The sequence below is a fragment of the Microtus oregoni genome, unplaced genomic scaffold (assembly GCF_018167655.1).
Source record: "Microtus oregoni isolate MIOR12 unplaced genomic scaffold, Mior012 000007F_ref0000211, whole genome shotgun sequence".
NCBI lineage: Eukaryota > Metazoa > Chordata > Mammalia > Rodentia > Cricetidae > Microtus > Microtus oregoni.
The window spans coordinates 21970323-21982970 of NW_024543066.1; the positions used below are offsets into that span (position 1 = coordinate 21970323).

General features: G+C 43.8%; 1 protein-coding gene across 2 annotated transcripts in view; it reads left to right on the forward strand.

The window, feature by feature from the left end:
• Positions 1-2624: 2624 nt before the first annotated feature.
• Positions 2625-12648, forward strand: part of Tmem131 (transmembrane protein 131) — a 164122-nt gene continuing 154098 nt past the window's right edge. Inside the window, exon 1 of one of the 2 annotated variants that reach the window (XM_041655933.1) lies at positions 2625-3253. In XM_041655933.1, coding sequence (XP_041511867.1) covers positions 3079-3253 — 175 coding nt within the window. In that variant the 5' untranslated portion in view covers positions 2625-3078. The remainder of the gene's footprint in view (positions 3254-12648) is intronic. The other variant, XM_041655932.1, reaches the window with a different exon arrangement.

A 12648-nucleotide genomic window follows, 5' to 3' on the forward strand; every position in this document is an offset into this window, starting at 1 on the left:
AGCCTCCACCTGCCAAATGTCCAGATGGTGCTAACGTCCAAAAGGTTACCGAGCTGTCCAGCAAGGCATCTGTGCTGACTACTGAAGTCCACTCCTAGTGACCTCGTCATGAGGTCACCAATGTTCACCAAGCACAGGGGAGGGTGTGAGTATGGTTGAGTCCTCACAGAACCATCTTGGTAGAGGCAAAGATGATCCAAGGAGACACACTAGTGCCCCTCCCTTTGGCAATCAGGTTATTCAAACAATGGACCCCAAGGAATTGGAATTTCCCCAGGAATCTCCCTCTGGGGGAAGTGAAAGGCTGAAGCCCCAGTGCCAGCCTAGGGAGGAACCTGGCTCCCAGGAAAAGATTTCCCACAATTCCAACAGCTTCTCAGACCACACTGCTAGAGATTGTGGACTTGGAGGGGCCACACTTTGGTCAGCGCTGCTTGAGGATGCATACCTTTTGCTCTCTATTTAAAGCTAAACTTTGTGTTACAACACTAAAAGGGGCTTGGGGGAGACTGAATTTAATTTTCCTCTTCTCACTATGGCCACATTGAATAAAACTTCTTTCTCTGTTCTTCACTGACTTGTCTCTTTAATTGGTGTTATTGGGGTCAGGAGGGCCTGAGACTTACCTTGCCTTGTTCTGGATGGCTGTGCCCAAACATTGTCTCTACAGTCAGGTAAAATTCTATTCAAGTATTGTAAAGACCCATTTAAAAATAAGAACACAGCTCAAAAATACACAAATATGTATAGGGTCTTGGAAGGAACTTGTGTAAGGAAGCGGGCAGAGGCAGTAAGCTCATGAGAAACTGACTTCTGTTGAACATGTCTGTATATGTTCAAGCTCCAAAGATAGACATCTGCAAGTTATTTCCCATGGGGCTTTTGAGCCTGAGGCTAACATGGAGATGTAGTTAAACTGGCTTTAGAGAACCCATGGTTTTCATGGTTGGAGGGACTTGTTTGCCTCAAATCTGGCAGTGGAGGAAGGGCCTTGGAAGCTAAATTTTGACCCAGCAAAAAACTTACATATCCTTAGGCTTAATTTCCTCCGGTGTTAAACACCTTCCACAAATTCTTGCTTTAGGTACATATCAGAAACCAGTTTAGAGATATTTATGATTATTTCATTACATCACAAACAAAATTAGTCCCTGGGTTAGGACACCCCTCTCCCCACCCCCCAGTGAAAGCAAGGAACTTAAATTTAGTGCTAATATTCAGAAAATTATTATTATTATTATTATTTTTGGTTTTTTGAGACAGGGTTTCTCTGTGGTTTTGGAGCCTGTCCTGGAACTAGCTCTGTAGACCAGGCTGGTCTCGAACTCACAGAGATCTGCCTGCCTCTGCCTCCCGAGTGCTGGGATTAAAGGCGTGCGCCACCACCGCCGGGCCAGAAAATTATTATTTTTTTTTTAAACAAACTATTAACACATCTGGGATGGTGGCTCATGCCTCTATCCCAACACTCTCTGGACTTTTAAGGAAGGCAGTGAGTTCCAGTTCAGCCTGGGCTATGCAGCGAATTCTAGATCAACCTAGGCCAAAGAATGAGACTTTTTCTTGGGGGAAAGGGGTGGGGCAAACAAAAAACCATCTGGGCTGAGGTCATCTTCAAAATATATTAGTCTACATCTACATTTACATGCTTGTTTACAAACAGGACCACTGAGGAGGCCAGCACCCGAGTTCCTTTTTAAAAGATTTTTTGAACTTCTATTTTCTTTTCTAGCTTGTTGTAAGACATTTACTAGGCAAATGTGGCCTTTTAAATAGACCGACTAACTCAACCAAAAGCTGAGGGAAGCAAAAAGACTCTGGGGCTAGGATCTGGAGGAAGTGACCAGACTAGCAAACTGTGACAATATCCTTCCTCTTCCCCAAAGGGTTTAAATGAAGTCTTGTAGAGAGCAGACATACACACCAAGAACATTAGTCTGGGAGACAGGAGATGTCTTCTAAAAGGAGACTAAGGCACACAGCGTTTGATTTGGGCCTTTAAAATGAGTATATGCATAGAAACATCTTATTCATTCCAAGACAGGGAAAGCCCAGGCTGACTTCTAGAGTCACTTGCGACCTTGGGCTTCTCCCTAACTGATGATTTTTCCGCACACGGTTAAGTTTCCAAAAACAAACAAACAAACAAACAAACAACACACAAAGCTCTTTCCTTGGCCAAGAGGTACGACGAGGCACCCTCTTGGGTACGAAGCTTAGGAAGCCACAAACATAAACACAGAGGGTCCCCATTCTCAAGGAAGCACTGCCAGGAACTGAATCAGACTCTGAACACTCTCCACGTCAAAGGCACCGAGGGGCAGAGGTGCGACCCAGAGGAGTCACTGGCACGGATTGTCAGCTTTGGACTCTGGATGCGCACTCACACCTCTGGAAGGCTCAGACTTTGCAGTACAGACCGGGGCTTGTCCCGGCGTCGGAGGCGCGGCCGGGCCCCGCCCACGCACCAATGCGGCTGCGCAGCGTGGCCACCCCCGTCTCCCACGTGACTGCCGTCACTGCCTCCGTGAAGCTTGGGCCGCCATCTTAACTCCTGGCCAACCCGGGTCTATCTCCCTCCTCCTCCCGGGCCGGGCAGCGGTGACAGGGTGCGGTTGGCCGCCCCGGCCCGTCAAGTCGGTGAAGCCCGTGGGAGTCTGAGGGCAGGACGAGGAGTCGGAGCTCACGGACTCCACGGCGAACACACGAACCGGCGGGGCCGCCCAGGTGCTGGCACGGAGGGGGCGGGACCTTGCGCCGCGCCCCGCCCCTCAGAGGCCAGCACCGGGGCCCGCGGCCCTTGCCCGTTTCCAGTATGGCCGCCCGCCGTGCCTGACCCGCGGCCTCTCCGTTCCGGCTCTTCGTAGGCGATGCCGATGCCGAAGCTGTGACTGACACTCTCGCTCCCACGCACGCACCGACCCGGACCCACTCCGGGAGCCCGAGCCCTGGGCCCACAACCGCTCTCTCATCCGGCATCTCGGCCACAGCCCGGACCACGGCTCCCGCGCCGCTGCCGTCGCCTCGCGGAGAAGGGTCGCGCCGGACCTCGAGCTCGGCGGCCCCCGGCCGGCCAGGATGGGGAAGCGGGCGGGAGGAGGAGCAGCCGCCACCGCCTCCGCGTCCTCCGGGGCCGGGCTGGAGCCCGCGGCCGGCCGCGGCGGGGGTCCTCGGAGCGCGGCCACCGGCCTCCTGGGAGCGCTGCACCTGGTGATGACCCTCGTGGTGGCTGCGGCGCGGGCCGAGAAGGAAGGTGGGTGGCCGACGGCGGGCTGCGGGCGGGAGAGGGAGGCCCGCGGCGGGCGCCGGCGCGAAGTTGCTGGGTCGAGCCCCGTCCCGAGCCGGCGACTCGCTGTTCGGCAGCCAACTCGCCGCGTCGGCCGCGCGCGGTGGTTCTGCTGCTCTGTGATTCCTTCTCCCGGTCCCCTTGTCTTCCCCTTGCCTCCTGTCAATGCCATTTCAAAACTTTGTGAGTTCTCGTATGCTCTTGCCACTTGGCCCGCTATGTGAGAAGGTACCCCGCTTTTTAGGCTTCTTGGTGACTTCAGCTAGGTAAATTGCGGGACACTTTCCTTGTTTCCCCTTTGTTGGGCTTTAATTTGGGCATGCAAGACGGAGCTCACTTTAAAATACTGTGGTTAAAAGAAAATAGCGAGACTGATGGAAGGCTTCAATGCACAGCTTCTAAAATTTAAATTTGCTGGGACATTTCCTTTGAAGATGCTCTGTTTCTTTAGTTTTCTTCTTCACTATGCCTTTGCGATATTGAGGATTGTTTGCTTCATTATTAGCCCTAAATAGAATAGCATTTGCCTCTAGTAAGCTACTGGAAGCCGGTTTACATTTCTTGTTTAAGACCCACTCGTAATTCCGTGTCTTTTTCTTTGGTGTGTGAGCCCATAGAAACAAATGGCAAGTTCCCAGCTTGCAAACCTTTCACCTGTAATTCACAGTTAAAGGCTCACACCTGTTTATAAAATTTCCCTAATATAGTTTAAGCCAGTAAAACTGGTACTTTGACAGGGCCAGAAAATTACTTTGTAATCTTGAAGACCAAAACTGATTTTTTTGTTTGGACTACCTGTTTCTGATGAGCCCGGGGGAATGTGAGCAGTCACAAAGCCTTCATGAATTAATCCACTCACGGTGAATATTGCCTCCACTCCCCACCCCTCCAAGGAAGGAAACTAGTTAGGGTATCTTTCATGGCACACCAGGGATTCTCTACCCAGAAAATAATTTCTTGCCTTATAACTTTGAAGTTGTCTTCCTGTATGACTATGAAGTCTCTTAGTTTTTACTGTTATTGATTGGCAGCTGCAGAGGTAAACCAGATTAGCTTTACAGTGCAACAATGTGTCCGTTTACTCTTCATTTTCCTTAAAAAACAATTGCATTCCTCATTTAACTCAAAACAGCCTCAGTCTGGTTAATATACGAACATTAATCAGAGAATAGCAAGGATTTGGCAGAGGCAATATTATTTTAAGCGTAAAAATGTTTTAAGATCGTCAGGCCTGAGGTTGTCATAATTATTTATGATCTCCTGTTAGTGTTGTTATGGGTGACCATGGTAGCCAACATTTGGACATGTGTGTTGAGCAAACCCTTTATAGTTATAACTTCATGGGTATGTCTTTTTGTGTTTCAAGGAGACCTGGGAGGCTCTTGTTCTGCTTTTCTGTTGATTGCCCTGTATAGTGCAGGCACATAGTAGGCATCTAACCTTTGAGTGAAAGACTGTTCTTGTGAACTGGTAGCACGGGGACCTGAAGCAGTAAATGTGTCTAAGTTTGTGTTATCCTTCTAAAGCTGCCTATTTTTTCAATTGCCATTTTATATGCTAATTTTGGGGGTACAGTTAAGTAAATGACTACTTTATGAGGACATCAGCTGAAAATATATTTGCTCATTCTCCATGTACAGTTTACATGTATCCATGCACTTCTCTCATATTCATTAATACGTGCAAAGCCTGCAGAATAGCTGCCAAGGTGTTAAGTACGAAAAGTGATCAAGCCACCGGACCTCCCTGAATCAGACAGCCTTTGTGGCTGTGCTGTATCTGGAGGAATAATTTGTACGGACAAAATAGTTATTTAAGATATTAACAGTAATTCGTGTGGTGGTGAACATACCTTTAATCCCAGCACTCGAGAGGCAGAGGGAGGAATCCCTGAGTGTAAGGCCAACCTGTTCTACAGAGAGACTTCTAGGACAGCCAGGGCTACACAGAGAAACCCTGTCTTGAAAAACAAATAAAACAAAAAGATTATTATTTATTTATTTATTAATATAGATCATGGGCCTTGATCTCTCATAAATGGGTCTAGTTTTAATCAAATGTTTCCAAAAGTTCTTTCAATAAATGTTCTACTCTCTAAACATACTTCTAGATCAAGTTCCAGGCTCTTGTTGTTGTTGTTATTATTATTGTTATTATTATATAAGTAGGGGAAATGGAATTGATTTTCCCCCAGGATTATGACACAGTGTCTTTGGCCTCTGTTGTGGCACTAATATAACGTTTGCCCCACAGGAGCGTTGTTAAGTTGTCTCTTTTTTTCCCCTCAGAAAGTTTGGGCAAATTGTAAAGATAGCTTTCAGCTTATCTGTTTATACTCCAAGTATTGTCTGTGTCAAGTAGTATAGTTTGAATTTTCCAAGAAGGGATATACTAGCAATTTTAGTGGTGATTCTTTGGGTATTTTGTATGTTTGTATGTTTTTTCCTGCATTGCAGTAGAATTTCACTAGAAAACCAAGACAAAGTAAAAGTCACTGTCTCCTAAAAAGCTGCAGGCAAAGCTGGATTGCCTAATCAGTTCATCATGTTTGAACTAGATGATCATTTTCTTGACAGGACATGAGCCATTCCCTGTTTTAACATACTTATGGCTTAGGACTCATATCTTCACACCTATCTTAACTGATCTGTGAAGTGTGTTGTCGCTGGTCCAGAGGAAAGGGACCTTTGACAGCATTTTCATTGCGCTTGAACGTTTGTAAAAACTTTGAGACAGTTGCCAAACATAAAGTTACTATAATTACCACAGATAACCAGCTTATTTTGATTAGGGTCAAGATTTTTCTTGAGACTAAGATTTAGAGACTGAAAACAGAAAGTCTTGTTGTCTGTTTCTGTCTGTCTCTGTAATAAAATAAATTACTAAAATACGAAGAGTGGAGCTACATATATGTATGGTATACTTAAACTTTTGATGGAATCTTGAATTATAGATCGGTGTGGCAAGCGAAGAAGCCTTTTTTAAAAGATTTATTTTATGTGTATGAGTGTTTTGCCTGCATGTATAAATGTTTACAGCATGAATGGCAGGTACATGCTAGAAGAAGGGGTCAGATCCCTTGGAGCTGGAGTTACAGATTGTTGTGAGCTGAGTACTTTGGGTGTTTAGACCTGAACTTAGCTCTTCTGCAAGATCAGGAAGTGCTCTTAACTGCTGAGCCACCTCTCCACCCCACTCTTGCCAATAATATTTTTTTAAGAACATTTTATGTATTCATTTCAAGGTGAAGTGGGTTTTGGAAGGTGTGGTGCCTTTTACTCTAAATTAGCAGGAACCATTATGTATCTAGTAAATTCAACTTGGGCTATTTCATTTCAGTCTGAAGGCTGCCTGTGTTTTCATTAACTGTCAGTTAAAGGCAAGATCAAGTTTATAGTGTTAATTAAGACTTAATTTTTCCCATATATGATGATTTCATACATAAATTTTTATTTTAAGCTATATTTGTGTCATAAGTACAGAAAAACGTTACCTGTACTTTCCTGTATTTTCTGTACAAAGCATAAGAACCAAGTACTTAGGACTAAAGGCCAGAAGACAGGAGATTAAAAAAAAAAAAGCCTGTTAGTGATTTGTCTTAGGGTCATGGAATTCATTAAGAGAGATATGTATTTTCTTTTTTTTTTTTTCTTCTTTGGTTTTTCGAGACAGGGTTTCCCTGTGTATCAGTCCTAGCTTTCCTGGAACTAGCTCTTGTAGACCAGGCTGGTCTCGAACTCACAGAGATCCGCCTGCCTCTGCCTCCCAAGTGCTGGGATTAAAGGTGTGTGCCACCATCTCCCGGCGAGATATGTATTTTCTATTGTAAAGTTATATTTTAAATGTTTTTTGAGAGTGAGATATTTTATCCTTTGGGTAGAATGGCTACATTTTGATTTAGAGTCTGTTAAATAGCTTAGTACAGAATGAACACTTCACTAATGAGCTCGTTTTGCTTTTTCTAAAAGCTCCTTGGTAGTCAGAAACATTGGGGTTCTATAGTGGGAAGAAGTACCCCTTTGTTTTGCTGGTAACCAGTCTCTTCCTCTTTCCAGTATTTTCCCCCCTCTCTAAATTCTTACAGCAAGTCTTGATAGGCACTGCTGAGGAGATGAGCTTTGGAAGCAGATGGAAAATCATCTAATTTGTTATCTGAAGTCTTGATAAAACATGCTCCTCTTGGGGGCACAGTAATAAAAGTCTTTATTGGGTGCTCAATATCTTAGAAACGCTCTCTTCTTGTGGCTTGATTTCTTTTTGGTTTGCCAAACCAAGGCGCCTGAATTATCCTTTTTGTCTGTTGAGAGCATATGACGAATGAACTTTGTACTTCTTGGTTGTCATTGTGTCCTAGCCAGCTGTCACTCCTCTGCATGTGCCAGTTGGATGTCTGTTTTCATCTGTGTGTCTGGCCAGCAGCATACACTGAAGCCCTGGGCAGGATTAGCTTATGCCACCTCCCGTTTCCCAGTTGTTTTAGTGCCATGTTATTTCCCGGGCACATTGGACTCATTTTTGATCTTTTACCAGATAGTGCCAATGGCTGTGACCCCCTCCTTTGGCCAGCTCTTCTTCCAACTTTGTCCAAGTTTTGCCATTTCTGTGCAGTCCTGCTCCCTTTGACCGTGTGTTGTCTGTTCATTGCTCGTTTATTTCATGCCATTGTGTCAGTTATTGCAGTTATTCCCTGGCCGCCCTCCTTCGCCCAGACTGGATTTTGTGTGAGGCATCTGCAATACGAACATAGTTTTGAATGAATATTTGCCTGAAATGATCTCACCTTCTACTTTTTTTAACCTGTGACCTGAGTGACCTGGAGTTTAGAGTCAAGAGTAGGTAAAAACCTCAATTTAGGTGTAGTTGTCTTTAGGAAATCTGTTACAGTAGGATATTGGGTGACACTATCTTTCTCTTCCCACATTGCTTCAGTTTATAACTAAAATGATTTGTGTATCCTCACCTAAACCGTCACACTTCTGGGGCTGGAGAAGACAGCTCAGTATGAAGAATGTGTACTGCTTGTTTAGACTCACATTAGGTTTCCAACACCCACTTGCGAGGCTGACAACTTTCTCTAACTCCTATTCTGGGAGATCTGATGCCCTCTTCTGGGCTCTTGAACCTGCCCTCACATGCACACTATCCCAAACAGATGCACAGCAAACACATAATTAAAAGTAAATAAATCTTAAAAACAAATAATGAACTATCACTACCATAACTTGAGGACTTTTAAGATTTTTAGATCCTCAAAATGGTGAGACTGGCTTAGTACTCAGGGTAACAGCTGATAAATGGTGAGGCCAAGATCCCATGTAAGCCATTGGTTCCCTGAGCAAGCCTCATAGTTGACAGTGAGCATTTGTGCATGAAGGTGTGACTAGAGACAGAGTAAACATGCCTATGCAGGACCAGTTGCTTGGTTATTTTATTTTATTTTCTAAGACTGGATCTCTCCCTGACTATCCTGGAACTCCAGTAGAGTTCTGTATCCAGTAGAGCAGACTGGCCTTGAACTACAGGAGATCAGTGCTTGGATTAAAGATGTGTACTACCACACCCAGCTAATTCCTTGGTTTAAAATAGTCATACATATTTTTTTAAAGATTTATTTGTTTATTGTGTTTATAGAATTTTGCCTGTACACCAAAAGAGGGCACCAGATCTCATTATAGATGGTTGGAAGCCGCCATGTGGTTGCTGGGAATTGAACTCAGGACCTCTTGAAGAATCTCTGAATTTTTAATCTCTGAGCCTCTCTCTAGCCCTAAATAGTCATATTGTAAGCTGGACGGTGGTGGCGCATGCCTTTTAACACCAGCACTAGGTAGGCAGAGGCAGGCAAATGTGTGTGAGTTCACGGCCAGCCTGGTCTACAGAGCGAGTTCCAGGACAGCCAGGGCTATGCAGAGAAACCCTGTTTCAACCTCTCCACTCCCTCCCCTCAGAAAAGTCATATTCTGTCAACTTGGTAAATATTAAAATGCTCATAGACAATTCTGGATCATCAGAATTCTTATAAGGAAACTTTCTTATTAGTGGATAGTTAGGGTATTGAATGTTTGCTTTTGGTAGCTACTGCCTATTGTATATGATGAGTTAGGAACCTCGTATTGTTGCTTGGGTTAAGCAATATTGCATTCTGTAAGTACTCCATAGCTCTTGATTGGTGGGACAGGTTGTTCTAGACCTGGGCAGTATTCCCAGAAGTTGGTACAGAAGAGGATCCAAAGGTTGAGTAGAATGTGTTTGTTGTTCATTGTTTTAGTTTGAGACAGAGTCTTAACTATGTTGCACAGGGTGGCCTCCAACTCCTTATTCTCCTGCTTCAGCCTCCTAAGTGCTAGGATTGAAAACAGGTGCCACCATGCCCAGGAAGATTTTGCTTTTGATAGAGAAGGGAGTCTCTTTGAGGCTTCAGTCTGAACCCAAGGGTTTCAGAAGAAGCATACCTCTAGTGTTTTGGTTTTTCTTCCAAAGGCATTTGAGAAACTTTGATTTGTTTCATTCTGCTGAATACAACACATAGGGCAAAGGTCTGAAAAATGTCTAAGGTCGAAGAGGACCCTTGATATGTCTGTCATGATAAGAGTGTAAAACCTGCATTATCTTTTTAAAACTGCGATAAAACTCACAAGATTTACCATATTAATCACTGTAGAGATGTTCAATTCAGTCATGCTAAGTATGTTCACATGCTGTGCAGTAGGTCTCCAGAATGCTTTCATTATGCAGAATTGGAACCCCTATGCCTATAAACAATTCCCATTTCTCTCCACTACTACCCCCTCCCCAGCCACGGTGTCTGAATTTGATGATAGACGCTATATATATAAGTGGACTCCCCCAGCATTGTCATTTTTGACCTCTTTTATTTTACTTGACTTAAGTCTGTAAAGCTTATGTTGCACCATGTGTTGGAATTTTCATTTTCTCCCTATGTGGGCCAGGCTGGCCTCAAACTCAACTGCCTCCTTTCCAAGACTACAATGCTGTGTCCATAGGCAGGCACTATCACAGTTTCTCATTTCTTTCAATACTAGAGATTGAAACCAGGGCCATGTATATGCTGGTTAAGTGCTCTGTCACTGTTGTCTGAGGTTTCTATCCTGCTCGGTCCTGTAGTCGTTAAGTCCCAAAGAAATCACACAGAGGTCTACATTAACTATAAACTGATTGGCCCATTAGCTTAGGTTTCTTATTAACTCTTATAACTTATATTATTATCCTTGTCTATGCTAGTCACGTGGCTTGGTACCTTATTCTGCGAGGCAGTCACATCTTGCTTCTTCTGTTTCTGGGCCAGGACTGCAGAGAGAGCTTTCCTCTTCCCAGAATTCTCCTGTTCTCCTTGACCCGCCTATACTTCCTGTCTGGTTGTCCCGCCTATACTACTGCCTGGCTACTGATCAATCAGCCTTTATTTAAAATGTAATTGACAGACAATTGTCCCACACCAAGTCACTGAGCTATATCCCTGGTTCTTTTTAACTTTTATTTTGTCTATGGCAGGGTTTCCTTCAGTTGCCTATGTTGAGTTTTCTAGGTAGCTTAAGAAAGCCTTGAACTTGGCACCTTGCTATCTCAGCATCCCAAATAGAGTAGTATGATTCTAGACGTGTGCCATCATGTGTGGCTGTTTTTTCCTTTTAGTAAACAGAATCTTTATACCCCACACTGGATTTGAACTCAACAATCTCCTTGCCTCAACCTCCTTAGTACAGGGATTATATTTGTATTAGGCCATGCTCAGCCTGGTTTCTTACTTTCGTTAATGAGTTTTAGTGTATAGAATAATGGGTTTCAGTATGACATTTTCACACACAGATGTCATGGTACTTTGTTAATATTTACTCCTCTACAACCCTCTCTGTTCCTCCTCCCCACACTAAGCTTGTTTCCCCCCTCTACTTTTGTGTCACGAATACATATTTCAATTCAGAGTCCACATATAAGAGAAAATACACAATAATTTACCTTTCCTACACTCACCATTTCCCTCACCAGCCTCACCTGTTTCTTAAACTGCGTATATCTATATACAGATATGGAGGGGCACATATGTATGTGTGGATGTAGAAGTTAGGTGACTTCATTATGGGTCTCACTATGTAGCTCTGGCTGTCCTGAACTCAGTATGTACACCAGGGTGGCTTCAAACTCACAGAGATCTACCTGCTTCTGCCTCCTGAGTGCTGGAATCAAAAGTGTGCACCACTGTGCCTGGCTCCCCACCTTGTTTTTTTTGTTTTGTTTTTTTTTGTTTTGTTTTTTCGAGACACGGTTTCTCTGTGGTTTTGGAGCCTGTCCTGGAACTAGCTCTTGTAGACCAGGCTGGTCTCAAACTCACAGAGATCTGCCTGCCTCTGCCTCCCAAGTGCTGGGATTAAAGGCATGCGCCACCACCGCCCGGCCCCACCTTGTTTTTTGAGACAGGATTTTTCATTGGGTCCTGAACCTTGTTTATTAGATGAGGCCTGTCTCTACCTCTTTTGAACTGGGATTGAAGCATGTTCTGCCCTGCCTGGCTGTTTGCTTGGGTGTTAACAGTCATATCAGGTCCTTATGTTTGCACTTTCCAGACACTGAGCTGTCTTTCTAACCCATGATTTCTTAACTTGTAAGGCAGAATAACATTCGTTTATAGATACATGGCCTCATTTTCATCTATCCACTCATCCATAGACACTTGGGCTGCTTCTGCCTCTTGGGTTTTATGAATGATACAATGAATATAGGTGTGTAAATACCTCTTCAAGACTTTTCTTTCAATTCTTTGAATACCCAAAACTGCATTGTGTGGTAGTTTTATTTTTAATTTTTTTCAGCAGAAGACTTTTTTTTTTGTAGCCACACTATTTTACAACCACACCAGTAGCATACAGAGGCTCTAATTTCAACACAGCCATGCTAACACATTCATTCATTCATTCATTCATTCATTTTTGGATGGTAGCCATCTTAGAGAGTGTGAGATAATAGGCCATTGTGGTTTTGGTTTTTATTTCTCTGAAGATTAGAGATGTTGAACGTCTCTTAATATGCCTGTTGGCCATATATACGTATTCTCTGAGAAATGTCTAGTTAAGTCATTTGCCTGAACTTTGGCCAGGTTTTTTTGTTGTTGAGTTACAGTTTCTACAAATTTTGAGTATTAACTTTTTTCTGACTTGCAAATATGGTCTCTCATTGCACATGTTTCCTAGTCATTCTTTTATTATTTTCTTTGATGAACAAAGTTTTTGAGTTGGACATGGTGGTGTACACCATGTAGGGATAAAGATTACCACAAGTCAAGCCCAACCACGTTTACATAGTGAGTTCTGGGCCAACCATGGCTACATAATGAGACATTATCTAAC